At 43.9% G+C, this 21498-nt stretch overlaps 1 protein-coding gene across 4 annotated transcripts in view; it reads left to right on the forward strand.

Annotated features, from left to right (window-relative positions):
• The window catches only part of DENND5B (DENN domain containing 5B), a 105458-nt gene continuing 83960 nt past the window's right edge, over positions 1-21498 (forward strand). For all 4 annotated transcript variants that reach the window (XM_041467183.1, XM_041467185.1, XM_041467184.1 and 1 more), the window contains exon 1: positions 1-141. In XM_041467183.1, coding sequence (XP_041323117.1) covers positions 30-141 — 112 coding nt within the window. In that variant the 5' untranslated portion in view covers positions 1-29. The remainder of the gene's footprint in view (positions 142-21498) is intronic.

Consider the following 21498-nt stretch of genomic DNA (forward strand, 5'->3'; position numbering starts at 1 on the left):
GCGGAGCCGCCGCCGGGAGCGCCGGCGGGATGAGCGGGAGCGGCAACCCCGGGCCCGGCGCGGCGCCCTGCCGCTTCGCCCACTACTTCGTGCTGTGCGGCATCGACGCGGAGAGCGGGCTGGAGCCCGACGAGCTGGCAGGTGAGCGGCGCCCCGGAGGCCTCGCCCGCACCGCTGCGGCTCGGCGGCGTTCGGGATGCGCTGCCTCAAAATGTCTGCTCCCCCCGAGGAGGGGCCGAGGAGGAGGGGTCGCCGCGCCGGTGGGAGCCCCAGGGAGGGAGCGACTTTAGAGGATAAAGCATCCTCCGGAGGGGCTGCTGGAGCATCCCCCCGAGGGCGGCTCCCGCCGGGCGGTGCGGAGCGTTTGGCCGCCGGGATGCGCCGTCCCCCGCAGGCCGGGCTCCGCTGACCCCGCTGGCCCGGTGCGGGGACAGGCAGCCCCCGGCGAGTGGGCGCAGCGGGGTGCCGCTGGAGGAGAAGGGAAGCCAGGATTACGGAATTGGAGGGAGCCGAATGACCGAGCTTTCTGCCGGGGCAGATGCGTTTTCTTCAGTCTCTGCACTGGAAAGGAGGGGGAGGGATCTGGGAAGAACTGAATATATTAATGGGATTGCATCTTTCTTATGTTTATTCGCACCTTATGTCTATTCAGAAATAGTCTTCCCGCATTCTTCTTTGCCCCTCTACCCCAGAAACGTTATAGATAAAAAGGAACAAAACTATTGCTGAAGGCTCAAACACATTTTCTAAAATGTTTATTTTTGGTGGGCTCATGATTGGGTATGAGCTGATTATGTTGGCATAAGGCAGCAGTTCTTCCTCAATGTCACTTTTGTTTACCTGAAAGAAACTAAGTCAGGTTTTTACATATAAAATTTTATCAGCTTCAGGCTTAATAATAGGGCTTAACTGCATGGAAGCTAAGCATTTCCTCACGGAGTTATGAGTTTGGAAGTGTTTAAGTGCCAATGTTTGCCCATTCCCGTGCGTTCACTGCAGGCAAAGGAGCTGTGTGTGTTGAAGGTGCTGTGAGCCCTTCTGCCTGGCAGTGGGATCCTGAGGATGGGATCCTAATGAGGTCTCTGCAGCTATTGCATCAGGAAGTACCTTGCCTTCTGGTTGTGTAAGAGAAAGACACGATGATCTATATCACTGGTCAATGTACACTGGTTGAAGTTCATGTTTTTGTCAGCAGTGAAAGGGGTGGATACACGTATGTTTCCAAGGAACAACTTTCCAAGGAGCCTTATCTTAAAGCAGGGTAACTAAGTCTCTACCCTTGGAAGTGAACACACACTACTATATGGAGGTAACCCTGGGGACTCCAAGTTGAAGCGTTAGCTAAATGTACTTTCATCTCTTTGTTTTTTCACATGTACTTGTGACCACAGCTGTGTGTTTTCGGTTTTGCTGCTTTTAGTAGAAAACTCCTGACTCCCAGGAGCCACCTCCCAGCTGATGGTGTACAGGGTTTGATTTGCATGGTAAGACCTATTGGGGTTTCAGCTACCTAAACTTTGAGTCATCTATCTGAAAAGAAGCTATTTTTAAAGCTGTATTGGCTGGTAGGCCGTGCTTTTTCTGATGTACCCAGACTTTCCAAGTTGTCTTTTGCTGATTTTTCCACCGTTTCCCAGGGAGGTGCACAGCTGTGTTCTTGGGGAGCACAGCTCAAGGACAGCCTGAGTGTGGTGGGTTTGTGGAAGTGTAGTGCCTTGACTACAGGGCTTCTCTTTTGTGGTCATTCAGTAGGTTTGGCTGAACTGCTCCAGCAACACTAAGCAGATTTCAAAGCTAAAGTAATCTCCCTCTTCATTTTTCAGTGAAAGAAAGTAATTTTGGCCCATACAGGATATGCCCACTTAGAAAATACAGTGCAGCTGTGAATAATTTCAAAGAGAAATTAACAAAAGTAGTAATTTTTGAAGCAATGTCTTTGTAACTGGTTTCAACTAGGCAAGGTCCAGCAATATGGTTTGGACATACAAACACTTTTGGTAATGCCAGTTTGGGAGGCATTCTTAGTACCCTAGGAGGGTTGGGATGTGATAAAGGAAGAAGTGGAGTAACAGAAATATGATGGGACTTAACATTGCCACTGAGCAATGTTATATTTTTAGGGACTCGTGACACGAGCTTTCTGCTATCAGCTGGGAGCTCAGCAGTGGGAAATGCTGGGGAGGAACAGGGAGTGCTGTGAGCCACAAATATAATACAGCCATGGAAAAATTAACTCTGGTTTGAGATGTAGCTGTGAAAACATTTCTGTTAAAGCTTGGGGAGTACTAATGCTGCTGTAGGCAGGTGGTAGTGAGAGCCCATCTAGAAATCTGTGTTACAGGTTTCAAAAACCAAGGTACTACAACGGAATTCTCTGCTGTAGTGGGTGGGGAGAAAGATGCTTGGGGGAGCAGAAAGTCCGTTCTATCTCAGGAAACCCACAAATGGCTATTCTTTCAAAAAATGTTTTTAAAATTCTTTGTAGAAGTAAATGACCCTGTTCTTTCAGTGTTATGTAGCTGTGATAGCTACAGCTTGCTGTCCTTGTGCTTAAAGAGCTTGTTGAGGTAAGTCACAAGGCATCAGTGAAAAGTTGCTGTGACTTAAGCTGCTGCACAGATCATCCCCAGTTTAGCAAAAAAAAAGTAATCAAGAACCTGCTTATCTCCAAAGCCGTGAATCCCTTGGCAGCCAGTGTTCACAAAGTGCCCTGCTCACCCCAGGTCTGAATGATGGAGCTGCCTTGAGGCAAGGAGCAGGAGAAGGGACAAGAGGAGCTCTGCTGCTGCTTTGGAGGCCCCAGGGCCTCTCCTGTGAAAAGAGAAGCAGAAGTTAGAAAATCTTCGAGGATTTGAGATGGCACTGCATCTGCAGATATACAGGCAGTTCACCCTGGTACAGGGTGTGCTGAGGAGCTGCCTGTGAGTCAGCTCTGGCGTCACCCGGAGTTCCCTGACCTGTGCCCTGCCTTGGCTGGGGACAGCCTGGGACTCTCCCCGGTGTGGAGGCTTTCCTTGCCTTAAGCCCAAAATCTCCTTCAACAAAAACTCTCTTCAATTAAAACCAGCAAAAAGCACCAAAAAATCCTCATCTTCTGCATCAGGCAAGATGATGAACAAGTGAAATGTTTCAGTGTTACTCATGAAAGCAGGGCAAAGAACTGCTTTTCTGATTCTTGTAGTGTTGATAGGTTTGTTCAGAAAATGAAATAAAATCAACATTTATCGTTGTATAACATTTTGACATGCTTTTAGGGGAGAATATTTTGGTTTATGGTTCTTTTTCGACTGCGTGGATGCTCAGGGCTTAAAATAAGCTTGGTAGATGAGAATTTTCCATGAAGCAAACAGTTCATTTTGCTTAGATTATTTTTTTGTCTTTTGCATGTACAGTGTTTTCTGGTACAGATTTTTTTTTGTGAGTTGCTGCACAGCTGGCTCTTCAGATGGCTGATTTGGGGTTTTTAAGTGAACTAATTTTGAACAGCTGAAAGCTGTTTACCTATTGCTCAACTTGGTAGTGTATCCAGGCACATAGCAAAATTGTGTGTAGATTATGATGTTGTCAAAACACTTGTGGCCCTTATCACAAAGCTCTCACTCAAGGATGGAGGGGAAAAAAACCCGTTTTTTGTTTTTTCCCCAGGGACTCTTTTCTAGGCCCTTTCCAGGGATTTGAAGGAGAAAAGGAACTGTCTAAGGATTTCTTGGCATTTAATAGTTGGAGAGGTCATAAAAGCAGGGTATTTGATGTGAAATATCTTGAAAAGCATGAAAATTTCAGTATTGGTTTCAGTGCTCTGTTGAATTCCACTAAAGTAGGGTGGAGGGAGCTTTTCTGTCGTGTTCAGGACTGATGGAAAACAAATTTCAGTTCACTTTCCTCTTCATGCCTGCTTCTTTCAGGTAAAGCCATTTTGGGACTATCAGCCTTGGAATTGCATATGCTCAAATGAATTTGTTATAGTAAATAGTTAACATTGCATTTAACAAAAAGACCTAATTGTTCATTAAATTATTTCTATCATATGTTTTGTGATACTATGTGAATTTCATATAGTGCAGGGCACAAGGTTTTCCGGCTGTAGCAGCTTTTACCATTTGCTTGGGGAACATGTTAAATTTTGTAGTATCTTGTTTGAGTGTCACAAACTACAATTTAGAAAAATCCAGAGTATGCATGACTCAATTAAAAAGAACATGATATATACTTAATGGGGGAAGTAATTTAGTGCTCTGAAGGAAAGTAGGGATGGGTGTTTTGTTCTGAACTGGAAGGTTGGTCCATTGTGGGTGCAGTTTGGAGGAAGAGAAGGTGCAGTAAGCCAGCGTGGGAACTGGGACTTGAGGGACCGTGTTGGACGATGCCTTCTCTGTCTTAGAATGTGAATATTGGTGGAGTTATGTCTGCCTGATTGCTGTGTGAAAAGATTTATAAGATTTTTGTAGGGTTTTTCTCCACACATGAACTGTAAATGTTACATTACACTGTCTATATTTGGCCATTGTGTAAAGATTCAGTGTCTTACTGTCCTATTCAGTGTATGCTTGAAAACTGTCATTACTCTACTGTTAAGATCAAATTCTTTATTTTAATGGCCAGCAAAGCAGAGAGTGGATACTGGTCATGCTCATTGAAAATGCTGAATGTCTTGGGAAAAATGCTAAATGTCTTGGGGAAAATGCACATTTCTTCTGCCTCATGGTGTTTCCCTACAAGATATCCACATATTGGTAATTAATTTGCCTTCAATGAAATGTTAAAATTCAAACAGGGCATGCTGCAGTCTGGCTAACTGTGCTTCTTATCTAGTAGGCTCTTATTTTTAGAAAGCTAAAAGACTTTTTTGTCCTTGTGTGTGCTTGGCACCTGCGTGCTCACGCCTCGCAGAGCCTCCCCACCGCCTGTGCTGTTCTCCTTCGCGCTTCCTCCGTGCCAAGTCTGTGCGCGACGTGCGCTGCCAGAAAATGCAGCAGCATTACTACAGTCATACAACTTCTTCTGTGCATGGCTTTTCTGAAAATAGGCAATTGGATTTTTTCCTAGTTTGCTGGAAATAGACTAAGTTTCCCTTTACCAAGGAATATCTGATCAGTTGCAATTCCTGTTCATGACTTACGCAAATGAAACACAGGCTACAGAAGTTTTGCTTTTCACTTTCAGATGTGCACAAAGCATTTTTGGAGGGATTGTCCAGATTAAGTAACCTGGATGTGGGTGAGAATGGTGAAGTAGAGGCAGAGATGGTTTATGCTGTTGAAGTTAACAAAGCTTAACTTGCTCCTCAGAAGCAGTTGAGATTGATTGCTTAGGATTTCTCATCTTTGTAGGGCTTGTGGGAGTAATGGAATTCAAGTGTTTCTCCAGCCCCCCTTTAGAAGTGATGCTCAAATGCAGCACTAAATCTTCTGACATTATAGCTGGAACAAAACAAGTCTCATAGATTAGGGATTGGATGGACTAGCTGGCTTATTGCAGTAACTGTCATTTTTTGTGAACTGTCATAATAATAGGGAAATACTGTGTATTCATTTAGGAAACCTGTTTGATAAAAATCTAAGCTGGGTTAATATTTTGTTCATGTGAAACCAGATCTTGTTCTGCATATATGAAGTGTTGCTTTTCTAGTTAAAGGAGTATGGAGATAATCCCTGCTTTTGGGAAACCAAATTGGATGCTGAAACAGAAATAATGTTTCTGTGCTCGTCTACATTTTCATAGGTGGTGGCATGGGTAATTGCTGTAATGGTTCATTCTTCTTTTTTTGCTATTGGAGGAAACCAGAATTCCACTGTAATACCACAGATTTCAATTTTATTTTAAAAAAATCTGAATTATGCATTAAAGATTTAGTTCCTATAGGAGGATTTCTGCAGCCAAAGGAATCAGTGCTTTTTATAAAGAACTGTCACTATTATTGATAAGTATGATCTCCAGTTACAATAACCTTTAATAAGGAGTAACTGTCTTGCTGGCATTGTGGAATTGCTGATGGCTGTGATGTAGTGCTGTGTTTCAGCAACAGCACTTTCATTCTCTCTCTGTATATATGCCAGAGAAATGCTGGATTTAAATGCTCGCCCAGCCCTGATGTGATTATGCTGCTATACGTTTGCCTTCATCTAAGTTTTTGTACTGTATTCCTTTGAAAATAAGGCACTGATTGGGTTGGAAAAACATCATTATTCCTATCAATAGCACTGACTCGCTAATGCTAAACGAAAGAGAATTTCTTGTACTTTGCTTGCCAGATAAGCTGCTGTTTTGATTTCCACTTAGAAAGACTAAAGCCTCTTGCAGGCTTGGCTGTTGCAGTAGCAGAGAAGAAGGTGTGATAGTGTACGTGAGGGGGCTTTTTCAGTGAGCATCCCAGGAACTGCCCCGTCAATATTGCAGGAGGCAGCCCTTTTCCTTCACACTCTGTAATTGCAGCAGTAGTCAAAGCAGTGCCAGGAAGAATGGATGAGCCGCTGTCCTTTATAAGGACGACCTAAATCCAGCCCTAATCTTGTTCCTGCGCAGCAGCCTGAAGTCACTGCTGGCCCCATCCTCACGGCTTAGTGGGGCAGTGGCTGTGGAGAGATGGGGTCCCAGGCCCACAGCCTGTGCCTGGGGCACAGAACTCCGGGAGACAAACGTGGCCCACAGCCTGTGCCGGGGACACGGAGCTCTGGGAGACAAACCTGGCACATCTCACGGAGCGCGGCAGTGCTGGATTGGGCTCGGCATGGCCGTGTGTTGGTGGGGAGGGTATGGACGTGTTGGTGTGACCCTGAGGTCAAGGTCCTGCTGCCAGGGGAGAGGCTCCTGTGTTGGTGTCCACCTCTGCCCTGGTCCTCAGGGTGCTGGAGGATGGTGGCATCGGGGGGAAGGCGATGCCCACTGCTCTGCAAATGGAAGAGCAGTAACCATAAATATGTCAGAATTGCTCAGGGCGGCGCGTGACTCTAATATTGATTTCTCTGCTCAGCTGTTTCCCTGTGTCCTCGCCAGAGCCATTTCCCAGTGCTGCAGGAGCTATGCCAGTGCCCTGACACCCTTCCCACAGCTTGCCTGTGCCAATGCAGAGCTCCATGTAGGAATAACTCCAAAATGAGCTGTTTGAGGAGAGGCTGAGCTTCACATAAGCCATCAGGGCTCTCTTGCCTTCCTTCTTTCACTTGCTTGTCATGGACTAATCAAGTTGTCCTTAATGCCAGCTTGTCCCTAAAACATGCTGGCAAAAGTACAGCCCACAGAGGCTCTGCATGGGCTGGCACTGGGTATGTGGCTGGCACACTTCTCCTGCTGCAGTTCTGGTCTGTTGCAATGAGGGCTGGAGTCAAGGAGAAATGTGAATGAAGGGGAAAAAAACAAAGTGTGTGTGCACTTCTGTGCAGTTAATGCTGTGATCTTTGGCTGGTGCTGTTTGAGATCGTGTAGGGCCACTTACATATGTGGAAAGAGTTTCTTCTTGAGCCATCTCTGGTGTGCATGGAGAGGAACAGTGTGGAATATGTGAATCTCTATATAGCTCATGACTGTAAATAGCCTACAATTGTTGTTGTTCTCTTGGTTTTTTTTTTTTTTTTTCATTATCTACCTCTTAACCAGCAAATAGCAAAAATATATACAGTAGGAAAAATTGCATTGAGGAAAATCAAATTTGGTGAGGAAAAAACAGTAAGCCTTCACTGTGGTTTTTTGATCACATTAGCCATGTAGATAATCCCAAAAGTAATTAGGGAAGACATGGTGATGGGTCATCATAGTAAAAGAAACATTCTGGGGAGATGACTAATGTGTGATAGACTGCTGAGGTGTCAGATATAGGCATGGCTGGAAGAAATTTCTGTTACATTACCAGTATGAAAATATAAACAACTCCATTTGTGCTTGTTGCTTGGAGTCAAAGATCATTTTTAATCAGCTGTCTGATCAGCTGAAGATTCTCTCCTTAGGGTGTCCTAGGCTTGGTGGAGATGCCTGGCTGAAAACATGAAGCCATTCTCCTTTGAGGTCTGAGGTTTTGCTTCTACCTCCGTGCCTACCCAAGCCATGAAAAATAACATCAAAATGTCCAAGCAGATGCTTGAAGAGTGAAATGGGAAGAGTATTCCATGGGAAAGAGGAATAGGAATGGGAAGAGTCTGTAGTTTGAAGTACTTTGCCAGTGACCTGCTTCAAGTGATGGTACCAAAATTAACTCTTACTAGAGTATGATATTGCAGTGAGGGGTCTGGTTTTGGTGGATCTGTAAAGAAATCTGGTTCTCTCACTGGAGAACAGCTTTCACAATTTCATACAAACATGTCAGCTGTTCTTGGTTTGTGTTTAGAGGCAATGTTTAAATATGTCTGTCTTGTAGAGTAAGCACCCCCCCTTACCCTGGAGCATGAATTTGAGTTTGCTTTACAGTCATTTTAACCATCAAATTGCAATAATAATTCTGGGATCTAGTAGCCCTTAAAAGAAAACCTAGTAAGCTTTATATCAAGCTTGATATGGAGTCAAATCATGCTTTGAATCTGTGTAAGTGGTAAGTTGCACAGCATGAAAGCCAGAAGTATCCTCTGTCCACCCCCTTCTTGGTATTCTCTTGTCATGTTAAAGACTTAACATGTGGAAGGGTAAGGGGGCTTAATCTGAAACACCATTCTGTGTAAACAATGACAGGATTAAACAAAAAAAAAAAAAAAGAGCCAAGCTCAACCATCATGGGTGTGTAGTGGCTGCTGCTTTTCATGGATGACTGAAATTATTTGTATAAAATTTGCATTTTTGCCTCAGCATCTCTATAAACCTCTGCTCATTTCCATGCAGAGCTGTTTGCACGTACAAGCGGATTGGTGTGCGGTGGCACGCGGTGCCATGCCATGTCACCTGTGGGAGCAGGAACTGGAGTTCCAAGGGAAAATCAAGTATCACCACGTTTGCTCCTTTCAGGAGGCTGCCCAGGTGTCAGAGGTGCTTTGAGTCCCTTGTGACTGAAACACAAGAGGGCTGAGCTCTCAGTAATGAAACAATGAAACCCAGAACTCGCTTATCTGGCAATTCCTCAATTAAATATTGATTAGATGGGCCAAGCAGCTTGCTTTGGACTGACCAGCAGCTGGAACCAGCTGGAGCCTTCTGGAGGAGGATGCTGCTGTCACGGTCCAAATAGGTATTGCTTACACTGACTTCAGGTGTCTGTCAGGTTCTGCAGTCTGTGTTCTCACTGACCTGGAGCCTGCCTGGAGGGTGTAAATCATTTAAGAGCCCCCCTCTCCCGGTTTTTCTCCAGATTGCTGCCGAGATTAATCCAGTCAGATATGTGTAAATACCTTCTGCTGGGTGCTCTGGTCTCCCCTGAGATGCTCAGGAAAGAAAATTGAAATTTGTTGTTTTAAATTCAAATTATGAAGTATTTGAGCAAAGAATGCAATATTCAATTGAATAAATATTTGGCTTTTCATTGTTGAGGGAGGGGAGGATTTGCTGATGAGTTAGTTATTCACATAATACTATTTTTCTATCAGCATTCCCACTTGGTATTCTTGTTTGTTTTATGGTGTGCAATACTCTGACGTGAATTTAAAATGAAGAACAATTTTATGCTTAAAAACAAAACACCAGCTCTGTTAACACAGACTTTCTTTCAGCTGTGATGCTGGCTGGTGTGGAAGAGATAAAGGGCTGCTGCACTGTTTCTAGAATGGGACTTTTTTGTAATGTAGATTTTGTGCTTTCCCACTTTTATTCTTCCAGTATAGCCGTACGAAAATATATAGCACCAAGTATTTGAGGAAGAATTCTCACTTTTTGTTTAAAAAAACCCCAAAACCAAAGAATCCAAACAAAACTAACAGAAACACTAAAAACACCCAACCCCCTAAAATTTTGTGATGATGTGAAGATTAAATGTTGGCCATGACTCACGTTGCTTGAAAACTGCCAGGTGCTTTATAAAAATGACTGATGGTAGATGTGTGTAAAGCTGTGTGTAAAGGGTGTATTTTGCTGTACGTGATGCCTTGTAAGTACTGCAGAAATATCAGGGCCAGGAAGAATGATGTTACAGTGTCTTTAATACACCCCTTTTGGGGTTGTCAGCCTTTGTCTGTAACTACTATTGCTATGAATCTATTAAGGGAGAACCTTTATCTCTGGAAATCAGGATAGCAGCTATTCAGCATGGATGGATTAGGTGTTTAGCCTTTCCCAAGATGATGCTGTTCAAGATAGGTTTCTCTTACAACATATTTGCAAATATATTATACAATATATTTGCAAAAATAAAATTTCTGGCTTTAGTGAGTATGATAGCAGATGTTGTTTGACTCTCTTAATTCAAGCAGGGATGTGTTGTCTAGTGTTTGTGTCTGAAATTTGGGAATGACTAAGAATTAAGGAATTCTGGTTTAGGGAATGCTATTAAGTAATCTTTTTTTTTTCAGTATAAATATGAACATCTGCATCTATGATGAGGGTGAGGCATCTATAATCGTGGTGTGCTATTGCACTTAGCGAAAGGGGAATGATGATGTTAACTTTCACAATAGCAGTTCTGGGTAATAACTTACTGTCAGTAACACTTCTATGCCCATGTCTTTGTTTCTCTCTCCTTGGAGCTGCCCACAGGGTGGTGAGTTGAACAGGGAAAGAAAGAGCCCTGTTGAAATTTGCTCAGCGTAACACACAAAGAAAAAACACCAACCAAAACAAAACAAACAAACAAAAAAACCCCAACAACAACAAAAAAAACCCCTCCAGCCTCATGTGGGCTGAACTTCCCATGAAAACCGTGCTTAATGAGCTCAGGCCCCTCAGCCTTGCTTTGTCCCTGTCAGCAGGTGAGAGAGAGCCGAGGTCCCTGGCGTGGGTGCCCTGGCTGTGACCCAGGAGCTCGGGGCCCCAATTAGTTCAGCTCTTGTGCTTTCTTCGGGAATAAGAATGACAAAACATCTTGTCCGGGGGCCTGGATGTATTCATGCTCCTGCCTTCAGGTCCCTGCTGGCACTGGAAGAGCCATTTGTCCAGGAACCAGGGAGAAAAGGCACATATTTAGGTCTGTCCCAGAGCTGAGAGTGCATCACTCAGAGCAGTCATTGCAGCGACGACGTGTCCAAGATACAGATCATATATGATGGTAATAATGATCTGAAAGCTATCTCCAATTCAAAATCGGTATTGGGTTTCAGTTATTGGTTAATATTTTGTCAGCATTTTGTGACAATGACTTCTGACCGTGTCCCAGTATTGCTTGTGATGCACTGAATAACTCAAAAGGGAAGCTGATGCTAACTAAGCAGACCATCTGTGTTGTTAATAGTGCAGTGTTATCACACTCAAAACTCAGTTTGAGTGATTGATAACATGATCACACCAGGCTTGTTTCCTTTTTATTAAAAATAAAGTTAAAATAACAACCCCCCCCCCCCCGCAACTGATCTTATCCTCCCCCCAATCTTATCTACCAACTTCTGAGCGCACATGTCAATTTAATTTTGTCAGAAATGGAATGGAAAAGAAAGTGGATTTTTTTTTGTGAAGTCTCTGCAGCTAGAGCAGAGATCCTAATTAACCTTCCAATAGTGTAGGTACACAGTTTGTGTTAATTGGGAGTGGGGCTGCAACAGAGCCTCATTCCCAATGGGCTACAGCTGTGCAGGACAGGTGAACAGCATTGAAGGCAATGAGACATGGAATGCCAAGGTGCACTGACCAACCACCAAAGGGAACATGTTGCGGTTCGTTTTGAGGTGGGGCACCCCGGGGATGTCCCCAGAGGGCCCCCTAGGCTGTGAGTTGGCTGGCAGCAGCGGGCAGGCAAGGAGACTCCATACGGCTTCTGAGGGTGCTGATCAGATGGAGGTTTATTTGGGGTCCCAACCCCGGGAACAGCATGGCTACTGAGGGAAAAGGGGGGAAGGAGGGGGAGCCTAGGGGAGGGAAGGGGCAAGAGGAGGGGAAGAGGCTGAGAGAGAGGAAGGGCTAAGAACTCGACTGATTTTATAGCACAGCTTAAGAGGGGAATTGAAGTGGGCGCGGAATCACATTGGGCCAATGGGATGACAGATACAGGATGGTTCAGGGCAGGACCACAGGCTTAGAATATACCATACATTTTGGAGGGGTGAGACAGGACATACCATTTCAACAAAATGGAATACAACAGGAACAGAGGGCACACAGGTGTAAAGCATGTAAGGTAAAGACTGTAAAAGGTTGGGCTAAAGAACAAGAGGGGTGGATGCTTGCAGCCTTCTGCAGTGACATGGTGTTTGTAAGGACAGGTGCCTGAAGCCTTCTGATGTGGTGTGGTGTTACTCTGCTTGGGCAAGTGCTTAAAGCCTTCTGAAATTGTCTGGTGATACTCTGTGTGTTGTGGGGCCATCTCAGCTGTGACGTATGCTGCAACACAATAGTACAAAGGCTGCAGGAAAAGCAACAGCGCTTTCTAAAGCAAGGGAGGCGCCTCCATGAGGGTGTCCTGGCAGGCTAATTGGCAGCCCCAGAGTGGGATCCAAGCTGAGCATTTGCTGCCTCCTGCCCATCTGGTGGGATGGGGAGCAAAGGTAACTCCTGGTATTGAGGGGGAAGGAAGGAAGGACTATTTGAGCTAGCAGGCCTGTGTGAGCAAAAGGAGCTGCAGATGAGAGTACCATGATTTCTGTCCTGCCATCCTGTTGCATAATTCCTAGTGCTGTTCACCAATACCTGTGAAAACCTACAGCTGTACTAAAGCTGTCATTCGTAGTCCTTTTTGCTCAGTCTCAGCTCCTACAGTGTGATAACAGGCAGCGGGAACAAAGCTATGTTTGGCAATAAATAGCAGTTCTCAGATGGTTGTTTGCAGGGTCCAAGTCCTTCCTCAACCTCAATGAAAGGATGTAGGAGCTTGACTATGTTGGTACTATTGCATCCAGAGCTGTGTCTGTGGAAAAGCACTTCTGTATTTTTTCAAAATATACTGAATGGGAGATACAGAAGCAGAATATGCTGGGGAAGAGAGTTTTTTACTATCTTTTTCTTTTCTTATCTTCCCCCTTCCTATATTCAAGAACAAACCAGCTCATCCTCATGCTTTGTTTTAAAATGCTATTCTGACCTTTCTGATGATATTGTCAAGAACAAAAATCAGTAGTCTGATATATTAAAGTGCTAATGATGCATTAGGAGTCATAAAACTGTATTAAGTGCATTAAATTTTGAGTAACTCAATAAAAGATGCTGCAAGGGATGGCTAATCACTTGGCATTTATGAGTTGTCTTGGAAGTAAATGACAATATCCAGCTGAATCTGCCTGCTGAAATAGCCTAGAAGGAGATGGCATTGCCTTGCAGTGGAAGGTTGGCAATCTGTGCTTGATTAATCTGCTCACACCAAAGTGGCATTGCTCCATGCTTCCAGCAAGCTTGTAACAGATGAATGCATTAATGAGCCCCTGGGTAACTGAGATGACCCCCGGGGGCCAGGGGATGTGGGGAAGGATAAACGTTGCTGACTCAGTTTCTTGCTGTTATATTACATATTTTTTTCCAAACTGTGCTTAAGTGATTCCATGTTAAAGTGCCTTTCTGCATAACTAACAGTAGCAGAGCTATTTGTGTGGGTTTGTCTGGCTGGGTTACTTAGGCCTTTTTATTTCCCTGACTTTTCTTTACTTGAAAAAAATGTTACTACCTTCAGATGTGAAACACTGACTCTTGGTTAGTTGCTGCTAGACCATGCTAAGTCTTTTTATGTTAGAGAGAGGCTGGGACCAAACCTCCCTTGGGGCCAGCCGAGTGATCTACGGAGCCATCATCATCTTCTGTGTGTATTCAATTAAAAGTGTGTAGAGGCCTCTGAGGGCTGATGACAAGATGTGGTCTGGAAAGTTTGGGAATTATTCTAGCTATAAGAGAAACAGTTTCAGGAAGCTGCTTAGTTTTTGCAGACTAGATTGTCTTTAATTTTCACCGTCTGAATAGGTTTAATAAGAAAGGAATTGCAGTTAAATTTAAGCAGGCTTTTGCATTCAGGAATTAAATTTCTGTTTTTCTTTCTTGTAGTGGCTTACTGACAATTGTCTTGCTAATGCATTTAAATTCGGCTCCTTAAAAATGTATTAAGTGGTTTATTTGTAGGAGGTCATCAGTTTCACAATATTGTATAAAACTGAAACCAAATCCTCCTGTCTGCAGCTGCAGTGTTAAATAGAGCATCACTGTCATGTGGCAAGCATGGCTGTCAAAACACTTTGGTCAAAGTGGGTAACATGAACAGTTCTTCTACATTAAATATTTATAGAAGAAAATGCAAACTCAGAGGGCTGCCAGCAGACAGACATACTGCTTAAATACATTGTTGTGGTGGTAAGGGCACGGATCTTTGCGCTGCAGCTTTAGGAAGAAGACAGCAACCTGTTTCTCCTTGCTCATGGGCTCAAGGGTGTGCTTTTTCTGCATATGCACATATATGAAAAGGAGCTGGAAATTTAAAACTTCAAAAGGAAAACAGTAGCTCAGCACAAGTGAATTGGCTGCCAGCGTCCCCCAGAATGGTCTGTTCTGCTACAGCAGCCACAGAAGAGTGCAGCACAAGCTTCTCTTGTGTGCCTGGCTGCAAGGGCAGCACGTCTTTATTTCAGGTCCTCTGGTGCAAACAGGTGGTGAACTACAAGTGGTGAGATGCTGAGGAGAAAACCATGTAATTAAATCTGGCGCTGTAGCATAATAAATCTCCATTGTATTCTTTAGCTTTCTAGACGCCTTTCGAGCAGTACACAATGGCTGTGATTAATGACTGTTGTATTGTCTTAAATAATAAGCTTGAGCCTTTGGATAGGTGACATAATTTAGCTGTAATGAGCATCAGCTTCGTGTGTTTGATCTCAATGCTTTGAATTTCAGTGTCGTTGTTGCCATGTCCTTGAGGGATTGTTTTATGCTGAAGAAAACCAGTAAAGGAGGGGGATGGGGAGCAATTTTTATGAGGGTGTGAAGAATCCAACCAAACTGTTGCTCTGAGGATGCTGACTTTCTTGTTGTCTCTTGTTTTTTGATATGTGAGATGAAAGTGATTTGAATTGTTCATAAACTGGACCCACTGCTATTGAGAGAGATCTTTTCTTTGATAAAAGTATTTCTTGCTGGGAGGTGTCTGCTGAGAGTACCATTGATGGGTGTTTCCTTTTGTGTGTCAAGATGCACCAAATAGCCACAGCAAGGAAAAGGCTTTTCTATCCTTTCCACATCATCGCCTCATCCATCACCACCTCAGTAGGCCTCTCTTTTGTTTTCTCCCTTGACTGAAGATTATAGCAGTTTTTTGATATGAGCTCCTGTGTCTTCACATTGCCTGAATTCAGTTGGCAGACAAGAAAAAACTTTATATTCTCTTCCCTGCAGTACCTGTGAAGAGTTTTCCCCATCTCTATCTGCTCAGCACTTCAGCAGAGCTGGATAGGGAGGGCTGAGAAACTACAAAGCACATCAGACCTAATTATTCAGCCAGCATAAAGGCTTTTCTTTCCTGCTTGGGATATTCACTTTTGCCTGTGTGGGTAGTTTGACTCTCAGAGCCTGGTGATCCCAAAGCCATTGCACTGTGCCATATAAATGCTCCAACCCCAAATCCATCCTCCTTCGGACAGCCTGGCCCAAGGGGGCAGCTCTCATGGCAGGGCTCATCAGTGGAGGGTCAATGCAGACTCTCCCCTTTGTCTTTATTTTTGCAGGGATGGTGGGGAAAGGGATTTAAAATCCCTCACCCTTTCTTAGTAAGTCTGACTCATTTTGTTTGGTTTAGCGTTGTGGTAGAAAGAAACATAATGGATTTGTTAGGGTCAGTGCTTCACAATGTGACGGTTGACTTTGATGGGCAATAGGGTCTAGTTTGCCACTCCAGACAAAGGATTTGTAGGTCTTGCAGGCTGCCATCTGTTTCTAAAAGCAAGTTTTGGTAGAGAAGTGATGCAGCTTGCATGCTGAAAGAGTTGGGGTCTTTTTCTTGAAAACTGCTGTGTCCTTATATTTGAGGTCTAAATTTCAAAACTAAGCACAGTTTATTAATAGCAGGACTCCCTTTTGCCCTCCCTCAGGCAAGCTGAGCATCCAAATAGCATTAGTGATGTGTTGGCGTCTTCTAAAATATTTGTATTTCAGAACGCATGCGCTGATCCCTAGAGTGGGTTCTATTCTTTTCTTCAGCCCCCACCCAAACTCTGAAATGCAACATCTGGCTGCATTCAGGTTGTTTGCCTTTATTCTGCTACATCAGCATATAAGGCACAGATAGGAGAAGAAATAATGTTCAGCTTTCGTTTGATTTTTCTCTTGTGCTGAAGTTTTGTCTTATGCTCCCTTAAAAACAGCAGAAAAACAGCTGAACATATTCTGCCCCTACAATCCAGAGTGGAAATTCCTGCTTTCCTGCAGTGAGCCTGCTGCAGAGTCTCTTAAATGAAGTGACCAGTCGACCTGTAGGGCTTAGACACACTGGCAAATATGGTCTATTTATGTGCTGTTTGTTAACCTGTTAGTGGGTTATTTCTATGTATAACTACTGGAGGAAGCACAGAGCTGCATAATCCAGGTCTGGAGGGCAGGAAGGCGTCCTGCTGCAGGACTTAGCAAATGTCACTAGTAAAGCCTCTGCTTTTCAGAGGCATCTTGAATGTATTCAAATATTATATTCAAATATACCTGAAAAACTGCAGTTTTCTTGTTTACAGCTGGAGATGAACAGGATCTCCAGCACTATAAAGAGATCCTGGATTCTGGTCCTGCCCATTTGTTTAGCGCATTGCTCTCCTGGTGTGCAGTCCTTCCTAACACTCTTACAGTGCATTTTTCTATTTTGTTAAGGGGAGTGACTGGTGTGCTGCTGTAGCTGTGTAGGTACACAGAAGCATCACTAGAAATGGGGCTGAAAGTGCTGTATTGTGACAAGTGAGTTAATATGCTGCTGCTGAATGCTATATTAAAGGCTGTGGTGGCAGCCAAAGGAAGCTAGCGCCTTCCCTTTGCCCCCACACACAGCAGCCCAGGGCTTGCCTTTGCAGACATCCCAGGCATCTTGTCACTCTCCAGCAAACCAGCGTTTGCCAGCCACTGGCAGAGAGCTGGCAGGCTGCACTGGCACTCCTACTGCTGAAGTGCTGTGTTTTGGGCTGTTCCTGGAATTAACCTGTTTTCCAGACTTGCTCCCAGCCCTGGCAAGTGGCTCGGTGCTGGGGGCTGGCATGGGAGAAGGGGCTTGCTGGCTTCCCTGCCCTGCTGGGCAGAAGGAAACACAGTCGTTAGCTGGCAAGCAACACAACCAGCTCTGCTTCCCTGCCCTGGCTCTCCTCGCAGCACTGTGCCTGAGCCAGTGCTGTGCAGGCAGCAGTGAAAAGAGGATTTCTTTTTTTTTTTTTTTGGAGGGAATTAAAGGAGTAAATGACTGTCTGTGATGTGGTGGCCTGGTTCTGTTCTGAGCTTTCTGCTGCAGGAGCTGATAGTCTGTCCCTTTGCCAGATTTTCCTCTGAAGGGTAGAAAACACTACTGACAAAGATCTGAGGCCCAGAAAAATGGCACTCCTGGTCAATAGGATTAATTTAAATGAGGGGGTACCCAGTTCTTTTATGAAGATGAGAGCTGATCCACAGTAGGCAGTCTAAACACAGGCTGCTTCTTCTGATTCAGGCTCCTAGGTCCTCTACCTGGCTGTTTAATGGAATTTAAATAGTTTGCCAAGGAAGGGCTTGTCATGTCCAGATACGTAATCTACTCAGCTTTGAATAGCTGATGCTGATGATTTTCTCGATGGTTCAATCATCAAATGTATGTCCCAGGAGTGAGCTCATCCAGCTACCTCTAAACTCCTTTCAAGCAGCAGAAAAACTTCTGTCTCCTTTTAGGTGCAGCAGTGCCATGGTGTCAAGTCCCAACACCTATATGGGACCCTTGGAAATATGCTTGAGGAAGCCCATGATTTTCATTCAGTTAATTTTAAATTTCCAAAGCTGAGACTTTCTTGATTCTCACTAAAATACAAAATGACACAGAAGCTTCACAGAAGTGCAGTCATTAGCTTAAGAGGATCAGATAAAAATTGAAAGGTTTTTGTTTAAGAAAAATTTGCATCAAGTACTTTTAGGTAGCTGTGTTATGATTATATCTAAAATGAGTATTGAGTTTGAGAAGCCAAGTTCTTTATAGTCCATTTGTGGACTCCAGGTTTTTGGCAGTGTGTATATACTGCAGATTTGGAGCTATCAGATTTACTGACGTGGTAGGTGTAGGACCCTCAGTATCTTTTTTGTGTAGTCTTTGTATTTTCTACACCTTAAAAAAATAAATAAAAAGGGGTGAGTTGCAGGGAATAAACTTCTGAAGAGTGAGGACGAAAATGGTGGGATTGTAATTTGTAGAAACAGCAGTTGATTTAGCCAGCTTAGCCAAAGAATCTTTGGCTCTATCAGAGGAGAACTTTTTCTGCTGTACTTAATTGAATTTGCCAAGCTGGAACAAGCCCTGGCATAGCAGTTTCAACCCCTGCCTTTGCTAGTCAGCAGCATGCAGAGCTGCAGAGAAGTGATGAAAAATGCCGAGCAAATGCTGTGTGAACTGGAAAGTCAGCGCTGAAATACCTTCTTGACCTGGTGGTGATGGTCATTTCCTCCTCCTGAGTCAATTTGGGACATTTGGCATGTGTCCAACACACAAAAATGAGTTGTGTTCTGCAGGGATTCTCTTCCCTGCAGAGGTCTGTGTGTGCACTCAGCACTGTCCTGGGGGGATGCCTGTGCAAGACAAGCTGTGCTCTGGAGAATGCATCTGATCTGAGCATGTGGAGGAGGAAAACTCAGATCAGTTGGGAGCTGCAGGAGGAAAGCAGGAGTTTTTACATATCATTGCAAAGGAGCATTACTTTTGTCTGGAAGCATAGGGGTTATAGTGGAGGAGCCTAAATCCTAAATTGAAGTCCTGATGTGGCACTGACCATAGGTCCTGAGGAGCTTTATGTTCTCTCATTCCTGCAGTCTACTGGAAAAAATGTGTTATTTGTACAGGCAATGAAAGCATTGGCTATGGAGGCTGCAGTCATTTGCACACACAAATGGATGGTTCTGAACCAGTTCAGTGATGAGCAGTCCCAGCCTGCCTGGTGAGATAGTGGGGAGCTCACATCCTACCAAATTAGTTGTTACTTGAAATAAATGGCCAGGAGATCTTTCTCCTCTTGAATTGGGAAGGAGAGGAGTGGCATGCAAATGAATGCCTTCCATTTGAGTTCATGTGGATGTAGGAGCTGCTGTTTTTGTTTGATAAATTTGATAAGCCTCATCTGCTGTAACAATTATTTCAATTGGAGGAAGATAAATTGAGGTGGAGAAGGAAATTGGAGGGCACAGGCTCAAGCCTGAGCAGGAAGATTGTTTTAATAACCTTGTCAAATGCATGCTGCTCTGGTTCAGGGTAAATGCCAGCTCTTCATAGTTCTTAAGGTAAAAAAGGCCAAGAACTCAGTTTTTCAGGTATATTTGAATATAGTATTTGAATACATTTGAGATGCCTCTGAAAAGCAAGCCCAGTTTCCACCAGCTGAGCAAGACAGAAGACTGTCACTTCCTTGTGAAAACAGACAGACTCTCTGCTGGGTTTGTTTTCCCAGTCCTGGAATGAGAGCTTTCTGTTTGTGCTGAAATGCTGATTAGTAAGATGTCCTAACAAAAAGGAGGACTTTAATGCAGCAAGAGGAAGTGTGATGTAGCTTATCTGTGGTTGTGGGTGTGCCCCTGTGGGTGTGTGTGATTTGTGCCCTGGATTAAGGGTGACGGTGTGTGCTTCTGTTGGACACAGAGGAAATTACTTTCAAGTGAATTGAATGGTGTTGGGTGTGTGTGAAGAATAGAAGGCAATGAGCAGAAGTCTTTTTCTAACTTAAGGTAAGTTTCACTTTTATTTGATGCTCTGTACTAGAATAGCCCAGATACAAAGCTTGAGGTAAAAATGCACACTAAAGCTGGAATATGGACTGCTGTTTGGAAAAGCTAAGTTGTAGAAATTTGTAGAGAACAAGTCTGTAGCTTAAGCCATAAGCAAAACCAGCAAGAGACCTGATAGCTTTTTTTTTATGTTATAAGGCAAGAAAGATTATCAAACAGAAGTAATGAGTTAGGGGTGCTGAAAGTCAAAGCAAAGATGCACAGTGCCTGGGAAGCTGAGGGTGGTGGTGGCTGTTCTTTCTCCAAATCACTGGGGAACTCTGTGTGTGTCTGTACAGATGCATGTGCAGACCAAGTTACTCTTTCCCATCACAGAAGAGCCCCAGGTAACCTGGTTTGTTAGAAAAGGAAGTTTCTGCAGGCTCCCAGCTCTCTGGGACCCTTTTCCACTCGCTAATGGCAACTCACTGAATATTTCTGACTGTCCTAAGTGAGAGACAATGACCTTGATGGCCAATAGGCACAGCTTCAAGAGGAATCCTGATAGCTTCTTGTGTGCATTTTTTCTGCACCAGATGAGAGAACTGTAGTAATCTTCTGCATAAGGTGTCCAGTCAGTGATCGGAGCGAAGGAGCTTGCTTCATTTGGTGCCAGCGCTCTTGCACATGAAGAATATGCAGTGGCACTTTTTTGTTTATTGTAACAATCAATTCTAATGCTTGTGGAAGAGCCTCATTGTTCCACAGGTCGTAATGTTCCACTAGGAGTGATCTTCTAAATCTCTCCAAACTTTTCACTTTTGCTACTAGGAGAAATTTTGGCATCTTTTTCCCTCACTCTGTCTTTTGGTCCACTAACAGAAAGTTGTGGAAATGTGAAACAAGAAATCAGTCTTTTTGTGTGTGTCTATCTTGTCTGTCTGTTTCTATGTATGCTCATGATAAGTCAAGTTAATGTTCTTAACTTTCTTAAGGCTCTGAATATAAAATCCATACCTCAAAATCTGAGGTAAGAAGTAAAAAGACATAAATGGGAAGTGCTTTCGATATATGTTTCTAAGAGGATTTGTTGAGATAGATGACACATAAGGATTACCTCATTTTGTTCTATGAGATGGACTAATGTTAAACCTCTGACAGACAAAATCACAGTATTTCTTAAATGGGTACAGCATTTACATTTTTCTTGTGATATGGCTCTGATGGGGAGTCATTTTCCCAATCTTATTCAGAAAGCTGTAGAAGCATGAGCTCAGTTACATCCTACATCCAAGTTCTGTGAAACGTTCAGTGAAATTAGAAGCAGCTCATGGGAGACAGCAGTGCTTTCTCCTTTCTCTTTGAAGCATCCAAGCAGGCAGAGTCTTGTCAGCCAAGGTGGTGGTTTTCAGGGCTGCGTCATCTTTGTCGATGCATTGCAGATACCACACAGTTCTGCAAGGTGATGGATGGCTTCTGGAACAGGCTGCACAAGCTGTCCTGCTGCTGGAGCAGTGAGTGAGGATTGAGTTGGCAGTGGTGATGGTTACTGCAGCATTGACAAGCACTGGCTGCTGGAACAGGAGAGCTGCAACTGTTCATGGCAAATTCTGGGAAGATGTATGACTTGATTGTGAC

Source organism: Pyrgilauda ruficollis, unplaced genomic scaffold, assembly GCF_017590135.1.
Source record: "Pyrgilauda ruficollis isolate IOZ18807 unplaced genomic scaffold, ASM1759013v1 scaffold201, whole genome shotgun sequence".
Classification (NCBI taxonomy): domain Eukaryota; kingdom Metazoa; phylum Chordata; class Aves; order Passeriformes; family Passeridae; genus Pyrgilauda; species Pyrgilauda ruficollis.